This window comes from Podospora pseudopauciseta, chromosome 3 (genome assembly GCF_035222475.1).
Source record: "Podospora pseudopauciseta strain CBS 411.78 chromosome 3, whole genome shotgun sequence".
Lineage (NCBI taxonomy): Eukaryota > Fungi > Ascomycota > Sordariomycetes > Sordariales > Podosporaceae > Podospora > Podospora pseudopauciseta.
This window is the reverse complement of record NC_085893.1, coordinates 554,876-578,252: the sequence shown is the minus strand read 5'-3', so window position 1 is coordinate 578,252 and position 23,377 is coordinate 554,876. Positions and strand designations below refer to the sequence as shown.

Below are 23,377 nucleotides of genomic sequence, written 5' to 3'. Positions count from 1 at the left end.
ACGCAACTGCTTCTGTTTTTTTGTTGCTGCTGGGACCAGTCGTTTGGCTGATGTTGGCATCGTTGGGTCAGGAGCCAACCGGTGCCTGCTCATGCAGTGTGAGAGCAGGCGGACATGGAATACGGTTGGTTGTGAGACCTATTCTGGTATCAAAACGAGATAATGGATGAAGAAAACTGTGCTATACATCTACCATTATAAAACAGACATGGTGACAAATGTTGGATATATCTCCCTTACACAGAAGTACATGGTCGACAACTGATGGATGATCCCCAGGTCTCAACGAGCCCAACTCAAGACCAGGATGCATATGCCGATGTCCAAAACCGAGCGCCCCTTCCATGAAGAACACAAACGAATGAGTACAGGGGGAAAGTTTGCACAATCACAATCCAAGAGGCCAACAAAGTGAAGTAAACATAAACCGAAACAGAACAAGTGATGAAGTGCTCCCTCAATCTAAACAAACCAACCAACCACCTTATGCAACCCATCCAAAATATTGTACTCAACACTTCATATCGTCTCAAAAAAAAAAAAAAAAAAAAAAGAACCAGCCGTCATCTCTCATCACTCTCATACAACATTCAGTTCTTCCCAGCGAGTCTCTTCCACCACGAGCTTCTTGGCGTGGCACCATCGAATGTGGAGCTGCGTCGAGGATCACGGCGCATATCTCCACTGCCATCCGATCCTTTGTGATAGTCCCGTTCGGGGGGGTAGCGATGATCACGCTCAGCACGATCCCTCTCCCTCTCCCTATCCCGCTCCCGTTCCTCGCGTCGCTTTCTTCTTCGTCTTTCCTCGTCAAGATCTTCAGCAGTCATCCCGCCATTCTCAACAGCTGCCGTCTCAGCATATCTTGACCGACGTCTCGCCTTACGAGCTTCACGGCGTGCCTCTTCCTCATCAATCACCTCTTCGACGGGGAGAGGACCCTCATCTTCTTCCTCATTTTCTGGAGGCGGTGGCGCATCAGAATGCTCCTTCACCCAGGATGACGTGCCCGAATGCGGCCACGAGCCAGCCGTGTTTTCTCTTGCGTGCTGGTGCTCATTAGGATATACCGAGTGCTTGACAGGAGGTTCAGAACGATGTCGTCCGTTCACATGATGATGCTCCTCCCTCACTTGGGCTTCTTGCGCAGCGCGTCTTGCATCACGGCGACGGCGTCGTTCTTCTTCTTCTGGGTCACGCTGTGCAAAATCTTCGGGCTGGTGGCTGCGGTGACGACGGTGGTGGCGTTCTTCTTCAACAATATCCCGAGCCGGCTCTTCCGGCTGGTGACCGCGGCGACGCTCCTGGTGTCTCGCTGCCCGGCGGGCCTGAGCATCGGCTTCGGCAGCCTCCCTCTCTGCACGTTGCCTGCGACGCTCCGCTCTCTCAGAATCCGGCTGCTCTGTATATCGCCTGTCAGCTTCCTCCCGAGCACGTTGAGCACGTCTTTCCGCACGCCGCGCTTCTTTTTCTTCCTGTCTGCGGGCTTCTTCTTCTTCTTGTCTCTTGCGTCGCCGACGGCGTTCTTCGTCCTTGGCCCGGCGGGCTTCCTCGGCTGCTTGTTCACCTGCACCCCTCTCTCCAGCTTCCTTCTCGGCTCGGCGTGCAGCACGACGAGCAGCGCGGCGAGCCTCCCGCTCAGCTTCATCCTCTTCGACTCGTCTTCCAGCTTCCTCATCCGTCGTTGTAAAAGCAGTGCTGCGCCTACGAGGCTCTGGGCGCGAATCCAGACGAGGGTCTGTGGAGCGCGGATCCAAACGGGGATCCGACTTGCTCGGTGTAAAGACACCACCAAAGAGAGAAGAGAACCCCGATTTCTTATTCGCGCTCGAGGCTGAGCGCTTGAGAGGAGGTCGAGTAGGGGTCGCATCCCCGGCATCAACCATGACAACATCATCCTCCGGACGGGGAGGGTATTGCTGTTGCAGCCCGTGGTCAGTATTCCGTCCGGGGGGGTTCGATACCGGGGTTGTCCAACTCACTCTCGACCGACGCCGTTCCGCCTTGTCCGGGCTGGGTGGTGTGGGATCGACCATGACCACATCTCCCTCCTCGTCGACGGCTGAGACACGGTTAGCAAAGTGGTCACCAAATCGCCCATCGACCGATGTATCCTTACACTTTCTACTGCGTCTACCGCTGGATCTTGAAAGGCCGATGCCGAGGCCAGTAGCAAGACCGGCAGCACCACCGACACCAAGGATCTTGGCCGCCTTGGACGACATCTCCTCAGGGGGTGGGCTCATGATTCCACCAGACATTTCCACAGACTGCCGCCGTGAGCTTGGCTTGCTGCTTGAAGTGTGTCGTTTCTCACGGGTTGTGACATTCCGAGAGATGGGGGGAGTGCTGGCGAAAACGCTAGGGAATCGATTTGCCGGGTTGTCTTTGGAGCGCACCCTGTCAATCTTCTCTGGCCTATCCTCCGACCCTGAATCTCTGGATGAGGACTTCTCAGCTTTAGCAGCAGAGGACGCCTTCTTCCTGGAGCTTGATTCCCTTTCCCTCTCTTTTTCTTTACTTCTTGATGATGATTTCTTGGGACTAGGCTCCTGTAGAGGAGGAGGCGGAGGCGGAGGCGGAGCAGCAGCTGACCACATGTTCCAAGATGCACCGTCGCGATTGATTTTGGTCCTTTCTTTCTTGACAGAGCGTGAAAAAGGAGGGGACATGGGCGACATGGGCGGAGGCGGCGGATCAGGAACAGCAGGGGGCGGTACCGGAACAGGAGGAGGTGGTGGTGGATGGATCTCATCAACGACCTCGGGAGAGCTGGCAGCCCTTCTCGACCGTTTACTGACTTTCTTTTCCGACGCCATTTCGATGATATCAACAATCTCGTCATCGTCTCCTGAATCCATGATGTTGCGCCGGCGGGGGTGATCGTCGAGGTGGTCTTCGTCGTCGAGCGGGAACCCGCCAGGAAAGCCGGTGTGTGTTGAGCGCGGGAGGTAGGGGGCTGCTGCTGGCGGAGGAGAAGGCGGCGCAGGTGGGGGAGGAGGCGGAGGAGCTGCAAAGGCTTCGACGTCGATGATAGCAGGTTCCGAGCTTCTGGGCTTGTCTTTTTCTTTGCCCTTCTTGTCCTTGCTCTTCTTTTTCCTCCTCTCCTCCTTGGGCGTTACAACCTCAACGGGAGCGGGAGGTGGTGGCGCGGTTCGGGGAGGAATATCGTCGATCGGTGCTTCGTACTCGTAGGGGTCGTATTGTTCGTAGCCGCCGTACTCACCCCAAGCTCCGGCCCTGTGGTTGTCGCGACTGTCTTTCTCTTCGGCGTAAATATCGTCCTTGTCGCGCCTCTTGCCCCTATCGTCATTGTCCTTGTCGTTGTCGTGTTCAGCGCCCGAGATATCCTTATCGTTGTCGGCAACTTCAAAGGCGCGCATGCGATCGGCGATCTTGTTGCTTCTGGATTTCGTCGGCTTGGCCAGATCGGGTGACGGCGAGGTGCCGGCTTCGGTGTGCCACACCGATTTGCCGCCGAAAGCACCCAGAGCTGACAGGATCTTGGACGATGACTCAGCATGGTTGCTACCTGTATGAATATCCGGCTCTGGTGGTTGCGGTGGACTGTCCAGTGCCTGAGGCAGAAGCGAACTGGTTTTTTGGCTTTTGGAGATTGACTTCTTCGCAGCCCCCCAGAAGCTGAAGGGGTCATCGCCGGGCCCATCCCTCGTTTCAACTGGCTCAATCGACGCTTTGTCTTTGAGTCCCTTACCCGCGGGCCCGTCATCCAGTAGCTCCTCGAGTTGCTCGGCTGTGATATCAGCATCGTTGAGGTCTTTGAAAAGATCGTCTTCGTCTTCGGCAGTTAGATAGTTGGCCTCATCCTCCTCATCCTTCTCCTTCTCCCTTTCCCTCTCCTTCTCCCTTTCTCGCTCCCTTTCCCTTTCCTTCTCTTTACCCTTCTTTTTATCCTTCTTCCTATCCTTATCCCTATCCTTGTCCTTATCCTTATCCCTATCCTTATCCCTATCCTTATCTTTTTTTTTGTCCTTTTCTTTTTCTTTTTCCCTCTCGCGCTCCCTCTCCCTCTCCCTCTCCCTCTCGCGCTCCCTCTCCCTCTCCCTCTCCCTCTCCCTCTCCCTCTCCCTCTCCCTCTCCCTCTCACGCTCCTTCTCCCTCTCACGCTCCTTCTCCCTCTCGCGCTCCCTCTCGCGTTCCCTGTCACGTTCCCTCTCCTCCTCTTCTTCCCGCTCACGTTCCTTATCCCTTTTACTCTTACTCTTTCTATCACCCTTCTTAGACTTCTTGGAAGACGCTGCCTCGGCCTCTGCTGCTGCCTCTGCCCGTGCTCGTTCTGCTGCAGCTTCTGCTTCTGCCGCTGCAGCTTCTTCTTCTTCTGCTGCAGCAGCCGCCGCCGCCGCCTCTGCAGCCTCAGCCTCCTGTCGTTCACGTTCTTCCTCTTCGCGCTCCCGCTCAGCAGCCTCTTCAGCCTCTAGCTTTGCCTTTTCTTCAGCTTTCTTGGCATCGTGATCGGCCTCTTCCTGTCGTTCCCGTTCTCGGTCTGCTTCTTCTGCCTCACGCGCTTCTTTTGCCAATGCCCGCCTGTTGGCATTCGCCTCAAGCTCATCCATCCGCTCTTGTTCAGCTCTCGAGATACCTTTTCGCTTCTTCTTGTTCTTCTTGGCCACGAGAGCAGCTAGTTCCTGCTCCTCGTCTCTGGCAAGCTCCTCTTCAGCTTCCCTGCGTGCCTGCTCTGCAGCCTCCTCCACTTTGCGCTTTTCCTCCTCGGCAGCAGCCCTCTCAATTTCTTCTGGCGTTGGTTCCGGCTTGGACACATCCGACGACTCCCCAGACTTCTTTTTATTCTTGCCTGACAACCAACCAAAGAAGCCGCCGCTGCTCTCGGTAGACGCACGCGGGTCAGCTTCGACATGGCTACCGTTCTTGTTGTCCAAGTCAAGAAGGTCCTTGGTGCTTGAAGTCTCGTGATGGGCCATCTTGTTGCCGCTCAGAGAGCCCCAGAATGCATCGTCGTCGTCATTTTCCGGTTCTGGTTCCGGCTCGGGAACAGCCTCCATCTCGGGTTCTGGTTCTGGCTCGACCACCTTCTTACCCTTCTTGTCCTTCTTGTCTTTCGACTTCTTGACTGGCTCCGGTCCAGGCTCGGGTTCGACAGCTTTTTTGCCCTTCTCCTTCTTCTTCTTCTTCGATGATGTGCTCAGGCCCCATGGATCGTCATCGTCTCTTTTCTTTTGACGTTCTGGCTCAGGCTCGGGTTCTGGCTCAGGCTCAGGCTCCAGCTCCGGTTCTGGTTCAGGCTCTTTTGGAGGTTCTGGCTCGGGCTCCTTCTTGCCCTTCTTCTTCTTAGTAGAAAACCCAAAGCTCCACATACTGTGTTCTAAAATGTCAGGCTCCGACTCAGGCTCCGGTTCTGGTTCTGGCTCGGGCTCGGGCTCCGGTTCCTTCGCAGGTTCAGGTTCAGGCTCATGCTCAGGCTCAGCAGCCTTTTTCCCTTTGTCCTTCTTCTTCTTCTTGGAGGAAGTAGCTGCAAGGCCCCATGGATCATCTTCCTCCTTCTTAGAACGCTCCGGCGCGGGCTCCGGAACAGGCTCGGGTTCAGGTTCGGGTTCGGGTGCTTTGGCAGGCTCGGGCTCTGGGTCTTTACTCCTGCCCTTCTTCTTCTTCCCCTTAGTCGCAGTGACGCCAAAGCTCCAAAAGTCATCTTCTTGTTTCTTTTCGGGCTCTGGGACAGGCTCAGGCTCAGGTTCTGGTTCCGGGTCCTTGGGTGGCTCTGGCTCTGGCTCTGGTTCAGGCTCGATTTTTTTGCCCTTCTTCGACCTGGTCTTCTTGGACGAAGTACCCCAACCCCAAGAATCCTCCACCTCCTGTTCCGGCTCCGGCTCTGGGTCAGGAACAGGTTCAGGGGTGGGCGCTCGTTCCGGTTCAGGCTCGGGCTCTTTGACAGGCTCGGGCTCCGGCTCGGGCACGGCGTTCTTCCCCTTTTTCTTCTTCCTCTTCGATGTTGTGGCAATGTTCGCCCATGGATTGTCCTCTTCATATGACTTGGGTGGCTCGGGTGTTGGATCGGGAATTGGCTCAGGCTCGGGTTCAGCTGTTGGTTCACGGGGAGGATCCGGCTCCTTTGGTTGTTCATCGGCAATGGTGATCTTACCTTTCTTTTTCTTACCCTTTACGGGAGCAGCTCCCCAGGCATCATCTGTTTCTGTGCTCTTGGTCGGTTCCGGCTTAGGATCTGGCTCCCTGGGAGGCTCTGGCGCAGGCTCCGGTTCTGGTTCGGGATCAGGTTGGGGCTTCTTCTTATTCTTGGGCGCTCCCCAGAAGTCCCATGCATCATTCCCTCCTGATTTAGAGCCCGGTTCCACCCTGGCCTCTTGGACAAGAAGATCATTCTTCTTCTTCTTAGCTGTTGCGGCGGGCGCGGAGGCGAACCAGTCGTCTGCCGGTGGGTCATCCGAAAGCTTTTCTGGCGCAGTTGGTCTTTCGACAGGTTTCTCGGCCGACTTTTTCACTGGCTTTTCGACCGGTTTTTCGACCGGCTTTTCGACTGGTCTTTCGACTGGCTTCTCAGCCAGTTTCTCAACCTGTCTTGCACTTGATTTCGGTCTCTGAATGTGCTCTTCAGAACCAGAACCGTCTCCAAAAGAGAAGCCCACTCCGATTTTGGACTTGAGACCCCACGGGCTATTCTCGACAACCTTTGATGCTAGACCAAGCCCACCCCATCCCAAGCCACTCCAGCCACCAAACCCGCTCTTTTGCGCTGGCTTGGGCTCTTCTTTCCGAGGCGGATCACGATTCCCGTTCATCTTGATGTTCGAGAAGGAATCAAAGGTAGGCCCTGCTGAAGCGGCGGCTAAACCAGAATCGGTAGACTTCTTCGGATCTTCCACTGCCGGAGGCTCGGGTTCTGCAACGCCTTTCTTCTTCTTCTTAGAACCAGTACCGACCAAGTCATCCTCGGGAGACGGCGGAGCTTCCTCAGTCTTCTCTTCTGCCTTTTCTTCTACCGTTCCTTCCTCTCTTTTCTCATCCTCTTTCTTGTCGTCATCTTTGTTTTCGTCCCCACCGCCGCCATCTCCGTTGGGGCTACCGCCAGAGCCCCCGGTCCCATCACCATTGGCGCCAGCGTCACCTCCTTCAGCGTCCTTCTTCTCGCCCTCGTCGTTGTTACCGTTGCTGTTGCTGTTGTTGCTGATATAGTTGGGTTTCGCCGCCCCTCCCTTCTTGTTGTTCTTCTTCTTCGCGGCCTGTCGGAAACCTTCGTTTGTGGCTAGATCGATCTGATAATCTCTGGTCGGGTCAGCAAGGATGTCATTCTGATGACGTCTTCCTCCGGCTCTAGACCTGGCCGCGAGAACATCCGCGAGTAAAGGGTCTACCGAGAGGTGACGACTTTGCGCATATGCGCCGCTTCCTGTCAGATCCTGAACATCCCATTCCGGGCTCCCAGTCTCTTCAGTGGCCCGACTTCTAGAGATGATGCTCGGGATGGTGAGAGGCTTGACGATTCTTCGTGAGTCGGCATCAAAGGTTGGCGAGCCCTAGGTAACGATTTGTCAGTTGCTGAGAAAGAGCCAGGCATATACACATGAGCGATGAGATGCTGGTAAAAACTGGCTGAGAACATTGTCTCTTGGCCAAACACGAAACAGGCGCGCAAAAGGGGGGGCCTTTGATCCCCTTACCTTGGGGCCTGCGCAAAGCGCAATCCAGCTCCGTGCAATGAAGGCTAGCCTAGCCTCTATGAAATCCGAATCTTGGTGGCGCTCGTCTTTCCCGTCCCATGTAAGCCCGTTGATCGAGTATATGATCTTGGTCGCCTCCAATCTGACATCGTCCGCCCAGTTATCGCGGAGTGGCAAAGCGTCAAGGGCGGCCATGGTGAAGATTGATGGAGCTGACGGTGTGTCAACCGACGACTGGAACACACATATGGTGCAGCCTCGACGGGTTCAAAGCTACAATCCGATCGAGTCGGTGTTTGTCGCAAAGAAAACAAGGCAGCCTTCGAATCAAGTGTGTTGAGAGAGCGGAAAGGAGTGTTCACGATGGTCGACCGCTGTTTCTAGGGCAGCCCCTTTCCGAAAAGACTTTTTTTCTCCCTGCTGAAAAGGTATTCGTCGCCTGGTGAAAAATCTGGGTGTTTTGAAGAGCCAATCGCCCGGCCGGATCTCAGAGGTACACGGCGGCGGGATAGGGATTGGTGTATTGTCGAGGCCGCGTCGCGTTGTGCCACCACACCGCTGATGCAGTGCGATACAGTCTTGTTGATTATGGCCCCCGCCTCAGCAGGGTGCGGACAGGATGGGTGGTCGGCGCACAGGTGGTCAAACAGAAACCAGAGCAGGCAAAAGAGAGGCGGAAAGGAGAGCACGGTTCCGTGGCCGTACAAAAGAGGTATTCATGCACGGCCGAAGGTACTTTGATGTACCGGATTGTCGCAGGACAAATCGGAGAACAGCCACGGCGATGTTATGCGATAGCCACCGCCTTGCTCTGTTTCTTCTTCCTGATCTTGGTTTACTGAAGAAGAGGGAAATGCCCCGCGCTAACCAAGCAACAATTGCGCTCGCCCTCTTTTCCCTCTCTCTGACCCAGTCACGCGTGTAGTGGTCAGTAGGTGGGACTGCTTGGTGCTCCTCCTCTTTCTCTCTCGACTTGTGCTGATGTCCCCGACCGACTCCCAGCCGTGCGCTTGACACCACAATTTGACCTGGAGCGCACTTTGCGGGATGGCTGGGGATGGCTGCCATTGGCTGGTTGCAAGGGATGGCTGCTCCAATCCGGTTAGGGCGAGGTGATCCATCCCAGTCCCGACACCAAAAGCTCCCCTTGCCCCTCGCCAATTCCCCCCTGTCAACAGCCCAAACCCAGCTCTCGACGTTGTGCACAATGTGAAACCGTGAGAGAGCGTTCGAAATCAAACGGCTAAAGACGGGTGCCATAGGCCAGCCAAGCTTTGATATAACAGAACGGACCAAGCCGAGTCCACGGCCCCTATAGTTATTATATGTGTGCACCATGCCACCGGAAGACAGCATCCAACACTCGACGCCTTGGCCAATCGCTTGCTGGTATCCGTACAGGTCCTGCCATCGTGTGTGTCGGCGTGGAGAGGGCCTCATCTGCTGTTGATGCGGCATCCCGAAACATGGTGCAATGGGTGACGACTTCCATGATGCCCCTCTCACCCTCTCTGGCCAAGATAGCGGGGAATCGTGAATGCCCCGCGTGGGCTCATGGGGGTCAGGGTAGCGTTCGGCCATGTCTCTGTCGCCCACCTGACCCAGCCGAAATCGGTGGGGCTCCCCGATGAACGTTGGCAATTGACGGTTCGGATGATTCCACACGTTGGTAGCCATCGATATGCCCGTCATGAGACTCGGCAGCGCGCCATGGTGGGTTCTTGTCTTTTGGCTGCTGGCATTGAGTGCATGGGGGCTCGGCATCGAAAGTCGTTCGGGACTCGACAGACTCGTGTGTAAGTGGTAGGAGATTAAGAGATGCGCGCAACGCGATCTGGGGGTACCCTTCCTGCATCAAACGCGACGGGCAATGGCGAATCATCTTTCTGCCCAAGGTTGAGATGCGTTGCAGGCTGGGCAGCTATGCGCCGCTAGCGAGGATTTCGATGGCTGCGTTGTGAGGGCCTGGTGTGGTCTCTGATCTTGGGACACAGAGAAGTTGCACAGAGGCACACAAGGAGCAAACAGCTTGACACAGTCTCCCCAAAAGAGAGCCAGCAGCAGAGACTGTGACGGGAACAAGCAGTATGATGGATGCTCAGATCCGCGTCATGTTTGACAACTGTGGTCCATACACCACATCCTCCATAATATGCAGTGGGGTTCCCTATCAAAAGAGAACATCAAAAGTTCATGGGACGACAGGCAGTGACCCGCTCATGCAGCTTGACGCAGAGTTGATGCAGAAGAGGTGCCCGTCCCATTTGTCGTCCTCCTCACCGCCAGAATGCGCCTGGGGCAAGAAAATGCTCTCTTTTTGACGTGTCTAATCCGATAGGGCTGTCGTCCGCTCAGGAGTGAAGGGTGGTCAACTGTGATAGGTACCATCAGTACGGAGTAGCCGTGGGTGTAAGTTGTCAAATGTTCGGAGCCGGAGGCGACACTGACCTTGATAACGGCTCCTCCCGAAATGATCGTCAAGCCTTCCGGAGGCTGGGCCCACCTTTGTGTGTCCACTTGAGCGATCCCCGGCCTGTACCCCGGCGAACTGACCGGGCTGTCGACGGGGCTGAAGAACCGAAGCGCCAGACACCTCCATCATGTCTGCCTTTTGGCCCCCGACGCGGCAGCTGCACGGCCAAAGAGGGCTGAGCCACACCGTATTTAGAACAGTCGAGTCCACCAACCCTGGACCGTTTCATGTTGGTCCCAACGCGGGGGAGTGGATGTCGGGCAGTTAATGAGTGTGACTACCGTGGGTTGTTGTATCTGTATATTTCGAACCTTGTCTGCGCTGGACAATTGTGAAAAGGCTCCATACTAAAGAAACTCTGCCAACCGTTAGCTACGAACCAGTGCGGAAAGAACGACCACTGACACGGTCCCAGTCTCGACCCACTCCAGCCATCCACTCGGCATCCCAAACACAGCTCTAGAAACAGCAACAATTGCTGCCATTTTCATCCCTATCTCGGTCGTTTTGCAACTTGCTGGCACATATACTATAAAACACACAGTCACTGGTCAATCACACCTCATATCGTCGTTTGCCTCTGGTATAGATATCGGCCCTCATCAGTTTTATGCTGGCCTCAACACCCGACACCCACCCGCCCAGGTGAGAGCGCCTTCAGCTTTGCATTCTCTCGGCCGCTCGAGCTCAGCCTTTCTTTGACTTTGAGCGGTGCCTACTTTGCGTGCGCCTCCCCTCGTTTGGCCCATCTAGAAACAAAGCCGCCATATCAGGATAATAACGTTGAACCTCTTCCTTTTCTTTGCGCGCTGACCACGTCTACAGAACCACCTACCGTTAAGAACTTACACCGTTCACTACAATGACAGCCACAAACACCCACACACCAACCCTCTCAGTCATAACACGCGTCCCCATCCCCGCCAGGGTTGATCCCAAGGCCGTCCTCGCGAGCCTCCACGCCTACGAGCCCCTCATCAAAGCCAACCCCTACGTCGCCCACTTTCAGCAGCGGCACCTCGATGTCTCGGAAGTCGTAGATGATCCCCTGTTTCTCGAATCTGGCACCAAGCTGCAGGCCTTTATAGTGATGGACCGGGTCCCTGTCATTCCTGGTCTCGGCGCCTGGGGCACTAAGGAGGTGGGCATCCCGTGTGTAATGCAGAGCTTTGAACATGGCGTCCGGGTTCGAGCCAATGCCCAGGCAGGCGTGGTGGTGAGGAGCAGTTACGAAGTCAGGAGGAGGGGGGAGGTGCTAGACGGCCCAGACTTGTTGCTTGGGCCTGGTGACGAAGGAGAGTGGGAGCTGGTGGAAATTGCGGGAATCGACTGCCACTTTTTCGTCAAACACTTTGTCAGATCCAGGTTTTCGAGTGCGCATCAGGAAATCCTGCAGAGGGTCGTGGATGGCGTCGCCAGGAAAACTGATGCTGCCGCTGCTGGGGTTAACACTGGTCCTGCTGTCGCAGATGCTGGGACGCCGGCGGAGGCCTTGCCAGTGGTGTAGGTCAAAAATCTTTTGTCTGATGTCAGGAAAACACGGTCACCCTGCCATAGTGGGTGCATGGGCCGGACTTTTGCTGAATCACTCAATGCATGTTGTCGAGTTTGTTCCTAGGTAGCCCTTCACGCCCCAAGTCCAAGATACCCCTGCTTTCTAATGTAATCTACAAGTCTTTCAGCCCAGTTTGATCAAGATATATGAGTCAGACCCGTATAGATGAGAGCATATCAAAAATCAGCCGAGCCATCACCTCTCAAAAGTGTACACCAACTTTCTCCCACTCACCCTCCCTTCCTTCAACTCCCGCAACCCAACCAACACCCCTTCCAACCCCCCCTTCCCACCCCTATTGACCTCCGCCTCCACAGTCTTCACCTTTCCCTGCGCCAACAACTCTCTAGCCAGCTCCCAAAACTGCTTCGCAAACTCAAAATCCCCCTCCACAGCCGGGATATCCACCGCCTTTCTGAACGCCTCCCCCAAGGCCGTATACGCAAACGTGAACCCGCTGTCAACCTTGCCATTCACCCCCTTGACCACCTCATCCGGCACCCTCAGCAGAGACCTGTACTTCCCGCCTTCCTTCGCCAGCACAGAAGCGCACAACTTTGCCGAGTCAGTGCTCGCTATGCAGTCCCATGCCACCGTCAGATCGTCGCCAGCCCATGCTCTCAAGTCTAACGCTAGGGTCGGAGAGCGATAGTCATATGCAGAAACGCTGCCGTTGCCGACGAGCGACCGGACTCGGGAGAAGTTGTGCGGGGAGCAAGTCGTGGCGATGGTGTATCCAGATAAAGCGGCGAACTGGATGCCGAGGAGGCCGGTGGCCGTGCTGCCGCCGTAGATCAAGATCTTTCTTCTGGGGTCCGGGTCCGGGTCCGGGACAGGGGAAGCTGGTGAAGGGAGGGGGAGGGAGAGGGCTTGGTACAGGCCTTGGCCCTGGTGATGGCGTCAATTGTCCATACCCACGTGATTGTGAGAAAACAAAAAGGGGGGGGGGGGGCTGAAGGAACAATACATACAGCAGTTGTTATCCCAATTCCCAACGTGGCTGCTTCGTAGTCTTTGAGGTTACCAGGCACCTTAATCTGAACATCCCCTTTCACCACGATGTATTCTGCAAACGTCCCGTCCTCTGGCTGAACGGCGTTGGATCCGTGGGCCGGGCCGCAGATGAGGTCTCCCTTCTTGAAGGCCTTGGTCACTTTGGGCCCAACTTGCTCGACGATGCCGGCGTAGTCGCAGCCTACACGGGTGCCGATGACGGTTGGCTGATTAGGTCCGAGGTTGATCCCGTAGACGTGCTTCCAATCTGTGGGATTCAACGCCACGGCTGTCGTCCGGACGAGTATGTAGTCGTCTCGAAGCGTAGGGAGGGGGACCGACATGATCTCGGCCTTGCCTATGGAGGCAATGATGACAGCCCTCGTTTCGCTAGGAAGAGCCATTCTGGCAATTGTGTGCTCAGAAAAGGAGTTTCAATGATGATTGTAGCAAAAGGCAAGAAGGGGGTGGGCTAACAAGCAATTGATATCAACCAGGAGATATGAACATGTTGCATCTCTGCAACCTCATGTCCATCGGTCGTCATCCCGCCAGTGAAAAACCTCCTGTTATGCAGACATCATCTCATCATCCTTCCTCTCGCCCGAGTGCTCATCCCACCTTCAACCCGAGATACCACCGTGCCACAGCGTATTCCAACTTTGCCCTATGGCCTTGTCTGCGCCTCCCCTCCGAGAGCGGGCCAGCAACCGGCAGCGGGATACCACTTTACATCCATGTATAACGCTATCCGGCAATGCAGTTTGTTGGGAAAGAGGTGTGGTGCGCAGGGCGAAGACAAAAAGTAGCTCAGGCCGTATACGATACCCGCTTCGATACACCCATCGTCTCTGGATCTGACGGGGCTTGATCTGACGTCCGTATCCTGGCAGGGGTGGGAGGATCGATTCACTGTCGTTATTTTCCACATCGATTTGTGTTAAAGGTCGATCAGGACACCTACAAGGTCTTTCTATGGCTCTCGCTGGTCGATCCGGCACCATGAACCAACTGAACTGATTATACGTGCCGTCCCACACTATTTTCGTCGCCCAGAGATGTGTGCGATTCAGTCTCTGACGCTGATAGATATTTACAATCTCTGGAGATCAAGACCAAAGATGTCTAGTGGAAGCCAATAAAACATAGTAGATTGGTATCTATAAGCAACCAAATCGCATCAGATGCGTGCGATCTCGCCCGATGTAATTTCAAAAATCGAATCCAAGAACACCAACATGTTTCCTTTTCGAAATTCCCTCGCCATAACAAACCAGCCCACCGCCGTATCCTGGGCTAAAATCCCCAAATAAGGCCGATACTTGAAAAAAAAAATTAGAAAAAAATCATCATCAAGTCATCCGAAAAACGATGCCCTCTGTAAAAGTTGCGGCCATAATCGGATATCTCCAGCGAAATATAAGACAGGGGAGACTGTCTCCCATCTATGTGGCCCCCCCAAAGTAATGATGCTGTTAAAAAAAGGGACAAGTAAAAGAAACTCCCTTCAATCAAATCGCCGCGCTACGCAAAGACCATCCACGAATTCATCTTTTGTGTTGTGTTTTGGAAGCAACAGCCTGATCATCAGCGTCCTCCATAGTCGCTTGCGTACCCTATCTCCCCAAAGTTCTCCTGCATCCCCCCGGGCCCAAACCCGGTACCAGGCCCGCTGACGTAGCCGCCATCAGCTTCGTCGTCATAGTCGCTGGCATCGTAGCTGCTTCTTCCGCTGATATCGTCCTCTATGCCGCCTCCGCCGCCCATGTCTGACCAATTCATCTGTGCCAAAGCTGGGTATTGCGCCAAGAGTGCCTGTGGCAGCGCATAGTTGCCGTTGGGGTCCATGGGGTACGCACCCGCGTTCGGGTCCATGCCGGGAGGCATCATCATACCAGGAGCCTGCATGACCATGCCCTGCACCGCAGCTTGTTGCATGCGCTGTTCGTTCCACTGCCGTTGTCGCTCGTTTATTTCCTCGTCGAGAAGTGGTTTGATGCATATCCGCCCAGCTTCTGAGCGGAAATGTCTGCCGAGCGCATCCGCACGGGCAAACCGTCTACCGCAACCCCATTGACTGCCGCTCTTGAGGTCTCCTTTGCAGACAAACTTCTTCTCCCCCGAATGCAGTCCTTCGTGTCGTTTGCGGTCATGCTGTCGAGCAAAAGCTTTTCCGCAGACGGTACATACAAACGGACGCTCGTCGGTATGAGTGCGGAGATGTGACCGCAGATTGTAAGCACGAGTAAAGCGTTTTGGACATAGTGTGCATTGGAAGGTTGCTGGGTGTTTTTGGACACGCTTTGAGCCACCGGCACCCTCGCCAGCCACGCCGCCGTTGTATTCTGGGTCCGCCAGCCGAAGGGCTATGACATTATTGGGCACCGACGAGGTAGATTGGCGCCGTCTGTTAGGGGATGCCCCAGACCGGTCAAGTGGAGAGAGTGAGCGGGAAATATCGGAGCGACCATCCGAAGCAGAGTTGGGAGACAAACTCCCAGTGGCGGAAGGGCTACAATGGGAACCAAGAAGCGCTCCGCTCGTGTTGTACGGATCTGTTACCGCACGAGGTCGAGCCAATCTTCGTCCTGAGCAAGGAACAGGCTCATGTTAGTTTTTGACATTTTCGGATTTTCTTTGCAAAAAACAAAAAAGGAGAAAAAAAAAAGAAAAAAAAAGGACATACCTCTTTCCGGCGGTGTGAGAGAGTCGACATCGAGGCTCTTGGGCTGATCAAACCCGTTTCTAACGGCTGTCGGCGCAAAATCGATATTAATGGAAGGAGGTGCTGGCATTTGGTTGGGGGCTATATTCTCCGTCTCCTGTGGCAGCGAGGGAAAGGCCTCCTGGGAACTCTGCAGATATGGCGAAGGGTGACCATAATTGCCCTGTGATTGGAGCATGAAGTTGTTCTGGTTCACATCAGGCAGCTGTTGAGGCAGAATACGTGGAGAAATGGCTGGGCTATGTGATGGACTCCTGGCTCCGGGGTGATTTGGGCTGTGAGCTCCATGGTCCGAGATGCTAAAGCTTCCAATGCCATGTAGCTCCTGATAAAGACCGGCATCTTGAGGGCGTACCATCGGTGAATGGCCATCATGCTGCTCGAAACTATCGGAACTGACGAGGAGGGGAGAAGGCGCGGCGGAGGAGACATCAGAGAACTCGGAGGGGGAGCGTCTATGCCCCTGAAATTGAGCACGGGTCCAGTCTACCTGGCCCGGAAGAAGCGCCGCCTCGGGCCCGAGTGACACGTTCCTAGAATGCCTCCCGGGAGGAGGAAACTGATGCTGGTTGAAGGACGGAGAGTGCTGGGCAGAGCCAGGCTGTTGAGGATCGGGGTTGAGAAGGTGAGGAGGGGTCTGGTTGTGGTTTGACTGTGCCATCATGTTGGCGTTTGCGCTGTTGAGCTGCTGCTGGCTGTCGCCAACAAACAGCGGGGCGTCGTACTGAGATTCGCCGGGGGTCGGCGGAAAGATGGTGAAGTCAGCGTCGCCAAAGCTCGGGGCCAGGAGCGTCTGAGGCTGGGGGTAAGTGCTCGAGGCGGAGGTGCCAAAGGAAGAGTTCTCGGGCTTGAGGGGGTCCGTGAAGCTCTGGTTGAGGTCAAAGGTAGGGACGTTGGAGGGGTCAGACAAGTCCGGCTGGGAGAAGGGCTGGGGCGAGGGCTGATGGTTGTTCAAGAAGCTGTTGGAGTTTGCGTTGTAAGCTGAGTAGTCGGGCTGGGCGGTGGGAAACTGCTGGTCGACGAGGCCAAGACCGAGACCGATAGAAGTGACGACGGCATCATTCGGATTGGGAAAGCGGGCGGGCGAAGGAGAGTGATCTCTTATTATATTGGGAGGCTGCTGGTGGTGGTGTCCCCCGCCGGTAGATGCGGCCGAGAGCGATCGCCCGCGGGCCTGGGGAAGCTGTTGGTCCATGAATTCGCTGATTCGCTGTCGGACCGCTAGAGAGTCAATGGTGTTGTACGTGGTGTTTCTGTCTTTAGAACGCGCGACGAGGCAGTTTGGGAGTCAGCCTTCCAGGCACCGTGGCAGTGCTTTGGAGAGCGAGGCTGTGCTGGGTGCTTAGGTAGGTATGCAGCAACGTGCAGCGACGATGGAACGAGTAAAAGGTGCTTCGCTGGCAGGTCCAACCCCACCTTCTGGATGTGTTTCGGTCGTTTGATGGACGAGCGAGAGGGCAGGAGGAGAGGGGAACCCACGCGACGACGTTTCGTAGCCGCCGAGCCTGTTCTTCTTCTCCCGCTTTTTGAACCGCTTCCCGGGTGAGATGCGGGCGTCGGGTGCGTTGTGCTTGTTGGATGGAGGCGGGCAAGGAGGGGCCCACGGGGGGGATGACCGGGGGGCAGAGCGAATGGTGGGGTCGAGTCAACCTGTGCCGGCCAATTGTGGTTGAGTAGGATCTTTGTGTGAGCTATTAGCTGGGGTTTTCCTCACACTCTGTCTGAACTGTGTCTGATAGCAGGCGCCCTGCACCTGTGGGTGATCTGTGGGTGAGGTGAGAAAGCTTCATGAGCAGACAAAGTATGTGCTGCGCTGCACTCAAGCGCTTTCCTCGACAGGCCCGGGACGCATTGGGCCGTTTTGTAGGTCGATAGATTGGAATATCATGGGGGAAATAGGGGTGCTCCTTACCTGGCCTAACGAACCACAAGGCTGGCGCCTGTCGAACTGGAAGTTAATGTTATGCGCCTGCTGTTGACCCTGTGAGCGCAGGGAGACTGGATCCTATTTCGGTATGAAAATACTGGTGTAAGTGCACTGGCCAAGGGATGCCAAGTCGTGAACATATTCGGGCGTCAGGGCCCTGAGAATGTGCAGGTTTTGAGGCCCAACGACAGGGCAATGTTACGGACAGATTAAGCGGGGAACTCGGGGATGGGTCACTGTGACTGCGGTGAAGAAAACGGAGGTGCCCCGAGAGTGGATATTCTCAGACCGGACATGGAGTCTGGCTGGGCACATATCACGAGTCTTGTAAGGGGGACCCCTTCAACTGGTGGGGGGGCAAGATCGTATCTCCTCACAATCATGGTCCTCTACCGCCATCTGTACTTTTACAAAGCGCCAAATGGGGTCAGTAAATCAGAAGAGTTCCTCTACGCTTTATTTATACGGGCCGGAAATCACAGGTCTGGATTCGGATGATCATTCAAGGAGGTGTTGAAACGGGTGCCCCAGCTCCCCCCTTCATCCAATCCGATGATATATATGCCCGTGCTTGAATGTTGACATCGCACTGTACACCCCGTTATGGCATCCCCAAATTGTTGTCTTGTAGAGGGGTAAAGGCAGTGTGGACACCGTGCCCCATTGATAAGAACCGCGCAGTAGTGATGTGACTTGTGTCAGTGGATGGTCCCCTTCGCTTTCCTACGAATTAACAGCCTGGGATCTCTTCCCACTTGCTCGTCCTCGCAGTTCGTCCCGACGAAGCAACAGCCAAGCGTCATGGCGGCGAAATGTGATTCGAGTCTTGACAAGTTCCATTTGTTCCATCGGATTATTCCATGTGAGGCACAGCGGCACTTGACAAGATAAGCTATTCGCCCATCTATCCATTCACACCCCATCGGATTTGGAGCCTGTTGGTCCTGGCAATGGTCCTCAGCCCTATCATGGATAATACCATAAGCCCAAATCAGTAGCGGTGGCGGTAACATCAGCTCTTCTTCTGAACTTGGGTCCAAAAGAAATGGAGGCACATGATTGATATCATGGCCAGAATGCGCTATTTGTCGCTTGCTTTTCATGCACATTCAGCCCTGTCAATACCATAACCACCTGTGTTTGTTACACTTTATTCGGGCACTGATCGGGATAGAATGATGCATTAATCACAAACTATCTGTGCGAGGCACGGGTGGTAATAGGCAGGCCCTGAAACTCGAGACCCAAATGAGTTAGATTATTACCTGCAACTTGTCGCCTCAGCTCAACACCTGCAACCTGCGCTGATCTGGAAGACTCTTGGTGAAGGAGGCTATGCTTTGGCATCTTCCGAGAGATTGTGACCAAACCCTAAGGTCTTAAAGGCCATGTTGAAAGGCCTCTCGACTATCCTTAAAAGCCTCTCGATTATCCTCAAAGGCTTCTCGGCAAATTCTAAAGGCCTCCTATGTAGTATTTGAAGTATGTCAACTATCCTGTAAGCCCTTGATTTCATGTCGCAGTCCCTACTTTCTGAGTGTGAATCAAATGTGTAATGTCTGCCAATGGTGGCTGAGGTGTTCGGCGCTACACGTACTGATACGTCGAAGGAGCTCCCCTACCCGCACAGATCACAAGATACAGAAAGCAGTGCATTATGCAGTATCTATACCTCGTCTGGTTACTTTTATTTTGTTTACCCGAATGCGCCAAAAGCCTGGTCAATGAGAGGAGGTGCTGGTATCCTGTCTAAGCCATGATAACGCCGCCAAACCTCGACCATGCCCACCAAGATGCCTATAATAGAGCCCAATTATGACCAAATACGTAGAATTGATGCAGTTTCCTGTCGAACAGACGTCCTCGCCCTGGTTATTTTAAACCATCATTTTTCAACCAATGACCTCGCTCCGCTCAAACCCAGTCGGCTTGAGCACCGGGTTGGGTCGTTGATGGTCAGCATCGCACTTGTAGTCGCTGACGAAAGGATTGGGATCCTCCTTGTGGTTGAGGTTGCTCAAGGTGTGGTTCACACCGCGGTGAACTGCCTCATCGGCACGAATGTAAAGGATCAGATCCCTCATGGTCCGTTTTCCCTCGGGCATCTTCCAGTACGTGACAGCAAGATCGGGAATCTGGAAGTTCGGATCAGACCACTTGGGAAGATCGCCTTGTTCAATCTCCCGGATACATCGAGTATAGGTGTGGACCGCTTCCTCCTCGAGGTAGCCAACGAAACGGTGTGTAATTCGTGGCGAGATCAAGTAGCTCAGGAACATGGCGTTGAAGAAGACACCCTGCGCCCCGAGAATCATCGTCTTCATGAACCAGCCTGGCTCGCACATCTTCATAAAGGTGAGAAGATGCATTCTTTCATTGTATGACTCCTCGAGCAAGGTTTCGATCCAGCCATTGTCCCGTTTGAGGCGTCTGAGGCTCTCAAGGTGCCGTAGCATACCTGCCACCATTCCAGGGACGCCGGCAATAGATTCGAGAAAAATGAACCGAACAAGCTGGCCTGGTTAGGATATCTTTTGGAGCCGGGAGGATGGGTTTTGCCATAGGTGTGGTTACTTACCCATTGAGCTTCTGTCAGCGGCTTCTGTGCCGCCACAGCAGTGGTTGGGTTTGACTTGTCGACTTGCTGTTCGGGCTTTATGCCGGTGGCGATGTCTGTTCCCCATCTGGATATATGATTTAGGGCATGCTCCTCCGAACAAAGACTTCGGATATTCCAAGTATAGAACTTTGACTTACCGACACAGACGAACCAGCTTCCACGCAAGCCAATCACTGAGTGATCCGGGTTTTCGGTGCTGAGGCACCACTGCCAACATTTCCTCTTCGGTATAACCATGGTGAGGCCATGCTGGTGGTGTCTTCCGTATATAGGCCGTCTCCTTCACCGGGAAGAAATCCTTCAGATGAGCAGCCCTTGTTGAGGAAAAGCTGCGGGTGTGTTGGGAGGAGGACTGAGATACAGCTGAGCTGAGTCGAAGGGAAACCGGATAACCAAGCCTCGTCAGATAAGCTGGGCGAGAGGAGACGACAATCCTAGTGATCCGTGCCGTTTGCTGTGGGGAGCAGAGGCATATGCGGTTGCTAGTTTTGGAAGATATCATTGTGGTGTGGGTAGGAATATATCAAGGTTTCCAAGGGAATCTGTGTTCGTTGAAGAAGGCTGATTAGGAGACGCCTTCATCCTTGAAGTGGCTATTCTACTGGTTTATATGGCCCCTAGAAACCTCGACAAAGAATACCAACCCCGAGTATTACTCAAACAAATCGTAGGAATCTCACATGGGATACCGATACGAGCTTCAACACACTCCGGGTTCGTCCGGTGATCCCCATCATCCTGTGCCCTTCTCTCAACAGAAGCGGTAATTCTCCGTGGAAACAGTACCGCCAGCCTCGGGGGCGGCATTTCCTGAGACGGCAGCGGAACAAGATCCAACTGGACGACAAACACCAGGCCCGACAGGACAAGGAGTTGGCCCATCTTTGACCACGAAAATATGTTGGGAGAGCTCGTAAGGCTGTGCTGGCCAGTCAGCTGGACGTAGGTATTTTTCGGCGTGGTCGGGATCTCTCGGGTCAGCTTTGCCCTGTCATTGTTTCTCCTCCGGCGTGAGATTGCTATACCAGAAGAAATAGAAGCAGCCGACCCGGTGACTCAGCACCTTAGAAGCCGCAGAATAATCTAGTTACTGAGCATCACGGTTGTTTGGAAACATTGGAGATGGTGATATCTGGCCCATGGAAGAAGTCATTCTACACCGTGACGTCAACTTTGATAGCCGAAAGACGATATGATTGAAAGCTATGCAGCAAACCCAAACCTGCCGTCCGGCTTCCCCCTGCTCTCAAGTGCTGTCATATGCTCTTTGGACTTCAACACTGAACTTCCGCGATGACCCGTGAATGGAATCGACTTAGTCAACCGATTCTCTTGCCAAGCCATGACTCGTCCCGACTGAACCAGGTGAGGCTGTTTGCAAGGATACCTGTCATGGTCTGGCAATTTGCAGGATATTCACCCAGATGAGCAGGGACAATGCTAAGTGGGAGCCATTGTGATACATTAGGTCCCAGTGCCGTTCAAAGAGGTGGCAGCCGGATGCGAGTGGATGTATGTTGATGGAAGCTTGAAGCCGCTGTATCTATGTGGACCTTAGAAGGTAAATATCAAATAGTGCGGGGCTGCTGTTTGGGAGCAAACCTGGACGCTGTGAAACTTGGGGGGCATCGCTGGAGTGCGCACAACCTGGAACCTAAAATGGTAGCCCTCCACCACGAACGGCGACACCATCTTTTTTCCCCCCTTTCTGCTGCCCAACCTTGCTGCTGGAAACCTGATCCACCGCAACAACCTTTTGCGCAGGCCGTCCAGAAGAAGCACATAAACCGTTCCACTTCTTAGAAATCCTTCCCTCACGCTAGATTTTTCCAGACATCGCTCTTTTGCAGTACAGCAAATAACAACACCATCAACATGCCTGGACCAAACAAACGGTGGGGTAAGTGAGCAAGCATTTCTTTTCGCAAAATCACCCCGCGATCGATGCGCGAAAAGCCACGTCTGAGTTACCCCTCCATGGTGGTACACGACCCCGCGGCAAGGATCGAGCAAGGGTTCAGATTTGTTCAATTCGCATTGCGACAGACGACACTGTCCGCAGCCATGATTTCGCAACCCATCCTCATAGTAGCCGCAAGCTGACCCTGCTTATTGTTTTATAGACGATGAAGAGGAGGAGTCTAGCTCCGGCACCGAGGCCCCAACCACCGCTGCCCCCGTCGGCCGCCGCAAGTTCGACGATGAGGAGGCCGAGGACAGCGATGTCCTGGACTCCTGGGACGCCGCCGAGGACTCTGAGGTAGAGCGCGAGAAGGCAAAGAAGGCTGCCGAAGCCAAGGCCAAGGCCGAAGCCGAAGCCGCTGCCAACAAGAAGAGCAAGGCCCAGCGTATTGCCGAGCGCCAGGCCGAGCGCGCCCGCCAGCTCGCGGAGGAATCCGAGAGCGACGGCGAAACCGAGGCCCAGAAGCGTGAGCGTCTCCGTCGCACCGAGAAGGAAGCCGATCTTGCCCACGCCCAGGATCTCTTTGGCGCCATCGGCATCAGCAGCGGCCGCAAGGCCAACGCCTCCGCCAGCGTTGTCCAGCTCCCCGGAAGCGACCCCAACAACACCATCGATCTCTCGACCCTGCCAATCTTCAACCCACTCACCAAGGGCCAGTTCGAGACCCTCCGCAACGCGACAGCACCTCTCCTCGCCTCCAACGCCAAGAAAGCCCACTTCGTCAACTTTGCCCAGGAGTACTTCAAGCAGATCATCAAGGATTGCAAGTCTGACGAGATCAAGAAGGTCGCCAGCGCCCTGACAGCCCTCAGTAACGAGAAGCTGAAGGAGGAGAAGGCGGCCGAGAAGGGCGGCAAGAAGACCAAGGCTGCCAAGACCAAGACCTCTCTGGCGGGTGTGTCCCGTGGCGGTGGTGTTGCTCAAGATACCGCTACCTACGATGATGATGAGGCCTTTGGAGAGTAAGTCCTCAACATTTTTTTGCCGTGGTAATGCACAGACGCTGGCTAACACAATTACTCTCCAGTGATGACTTCATGTGAAAGCTCCCCCGAATGATTCAGCAGCCTGCCGCTTCAATTCCGCCATCGTCACAGACTTTGACATTCAATGCCAGGCGAGAGATTGGGCTTTGGGACACAAGAAGCTCAAATGGGGTTACCTGGCAGATGGAAAACCTGCGCACTGGAGAAGCCGGGCCAGAACATGATGGGAGATGCTGCCAACCCCTATCCACCGCGTCAAGGCCGGGGAGAGTTTGGCATGTACAGTACAACAAAATTTGGAATGGGCTTGGGAGTGTAGCTCGGGAGGGAATTTGTCATTCAGCCAGCGGCTAGTTCAGTACGAGAAAGCGGCGATATCGGAGGCGTTTGGGTGGTTATCTAGACAGCCAGAACGACCATAGATTAGCGGAGCAATGGGGAAATATAAAGGTAGCTCAAAATCTGTGAAGCAAGAGGTGGTATGGC

At 54.6% G+C, this 23,377-nt stretch overlaps 7 protein-coding genes across 7 annotated transcripts; 2 read left to right on the top strand and 5 right to left on the bottom strand.

Moving 5' to 3' along the window:
- Positions 1-57: 57 nt before the first annotated feature.
- Positions 58-8,423, bottom strand: QC763_301750 (uncharacterized protein). The gene is made up of 4 exons (XM_062910632.1): positions 7,650-8,423; positions 2,120-7,505; positions 1,983-2,062; positions 58-1,919 (listed from the first exon to the last, which is right to left on the bottom strand). The coding sequence occupies exons 1-4, from the start codon at positions 7,842-7,844 to the stop codon at positions 591-593; spliced, it is 6,990 nt and encodes a 2,329-aa protein (XP_062766577.1). The 5' UTR covers positions 7,845-8,423; the 3' UTR covers positions 58-590.
- A 1,754-nt stretch (positions 8,424-10,177) lies between these two features.
- QC763_0048730 (uncharacterized protein) lies at positions 10,178-12,174 on the top strand. Its single transcript, XM_062905734.1, has 3 exons — positions 10,178-10,767; positions 10,948-11,626; positions 11,995-12,174. Exons 2-3 carry the CDS (start codon positions 10,985-10,987, stop codon positions 12,025-12,027), a joined length of 675 nt encoding a protein of 224 aa, XP_062766576.1. The 5' UTR covers positions 10,178-10,767; positions 10,948-10,984; the 3' UTR covers positions 12,028-12,174.
- Positions 11,873-13,074, bottom strand: QC763_0048720 (uncharacterized protein; the record flags this gene model as incomplete). Its single annotated transcript, XM_062905733.1, has 2 exons — positions 11,873-12,565; positions 12,649-13,074. 2 exons carry the CDS (start codon positions 13,072-13,074, stop codon positions 11,873-11,875), a joined length of 1,119 nt encoding a protein of 372 aa, XP_062766575.1.
- Positions 13,075-14,257: 1,183 nt separating this feature from the next.
- On the bottom strand, positions 14,258-16,590 carry CRZ1 (DNA-binding transcription factor; the record flags this gene model as incomplete). Its single annotated transcript, XM_062910631.1, has 2 exons — positions 14,258-15,258; positions 15,357-16,590. The coding sequence occupies 2 exons, from the start codon at positions 16,588-16,590 to the stop codon at positions 14,258-14,260; spliced, it is 2,235 nt and encodes a 744-aa protein (XP_062766574.1).
- Positions 16,591-16,737: 147 nt separating this feature from the next.
- On the bottom strand, positions 16,738-17,462 carry QC763_0048700 (uncharacterized protein; the record flags this gene model as incomplete). Its single annotated transcript, XM_062905732.1, has 3 exons — positions 16,738-16,965; positions 17,308-17,376; positions 17,421-17,462. 3 exons carry the CDS (start codon positions 17,460-17,462, stop codon positions 16,738-16,740), a joined length of 339 nt encoding a protein of 112 aa, XP_062766573.1.
- Positions 17,463-18,934: 1,472 nt separating this feature from the next.
- AOX2,PaAOX (Alternative oxidase mitochondrial precursor) lies at positions 18,935-21,489 on the bottom strand. Its single transcript, XM_062910630.1, has 3 exons — positions 20,080-21,489; positions 19,901-20,006; positions 18,935-19,835 (listed from the first exon to the last, which is right to left on the bottom strand). Exons 1-3 carry the CDS (start codon positions 20,442-20,444, stop codon positions 19,215-19,217), a joined length of 1,092 nt encoding a protein of 363 aa, XP_062766572.1. The 5' UTR covers positions 20,445-21,489; the 3' UTR covers positions 18,935-19,214.
- HCR1 (Translation initiation factor 3 subunit J component) lies at positions 21,215-23,374 on the top strand. Its single transcript, XM_062910629.1, has 3 exons — positions 21,215-21,842; positions 22,066-22,867; positions 22,933-23,374. Exons 1-3 carry the CDS (start codon positions 21,818-21,820, stop codon positions 22,946-22,948), a joined length of 843 nt encoding a protein of 280 aa, XP_062766571.1. The 5' UTR covers positions 21,215-21,817; the 3' UTR covers positions 22,949-23,374.
- The last annotated feature ends 3 nt before the right edge of the window (positions 23,375-23,377 follow it).

What these genes read in the sequence shown, in the direction of transcription:
- HCR1 (XM_062910629.1), top strand. Translation starts at nt 21,818, where the DNA reads ATGCCTGGACCAAACAAACGGTGGG. An exon ending in TGGACCAAACAAACGGTGGG is followed by an intron (nt 21,843 to 22,065) that starts GTAAGTGAGCAA and finishes ATTGTTTTATAG; the next exon opens with ACGATGAAGAGGAGGAGTCT.
- QC763_0048730 (XM_062905734.1), top strand. Translation starts at nt 10,985, where the DNA reads ATGACAGCCACAAACACCCACACACCAACCCTCTCAGTCATAACACGC. An exon ending in CGGAGGCCTTGCCAGTGGTG is followed by an intron (nt 11,627 to 11,994) that starts TAGGTCAAAAAT and finishes CCGCCTCCACAG; the next exon opens with TCTTCACCTTTCCCTGCGCC.
- QC763_301750 (XM_062910632.1), bottom strand. Translation starts at nt 7,844, where the DNA reads ATGGCCGCCCTTGACGCTTTGCCACTCCGCGATAACTGGGCGGACGAT. An exon ending in CGCTTTGCGCAGGCCCCAAG is followed by an intron (nt 7,506 to 7,649) that starts GTAAGGGGATCA and finishes ATCGTTACCTAG; the next exon opens with GGCTCGCCAACCTTTGATGC. An exon ending in CGGTAGACGCAGTAGAAAGT is followed by an intron (nt 2,063 to 2,119) that starts GTAAGGATACAT and finishes ACCGTGTCTCAG; the next exon opens with CCGTCGACGAGGAGGGAGAT.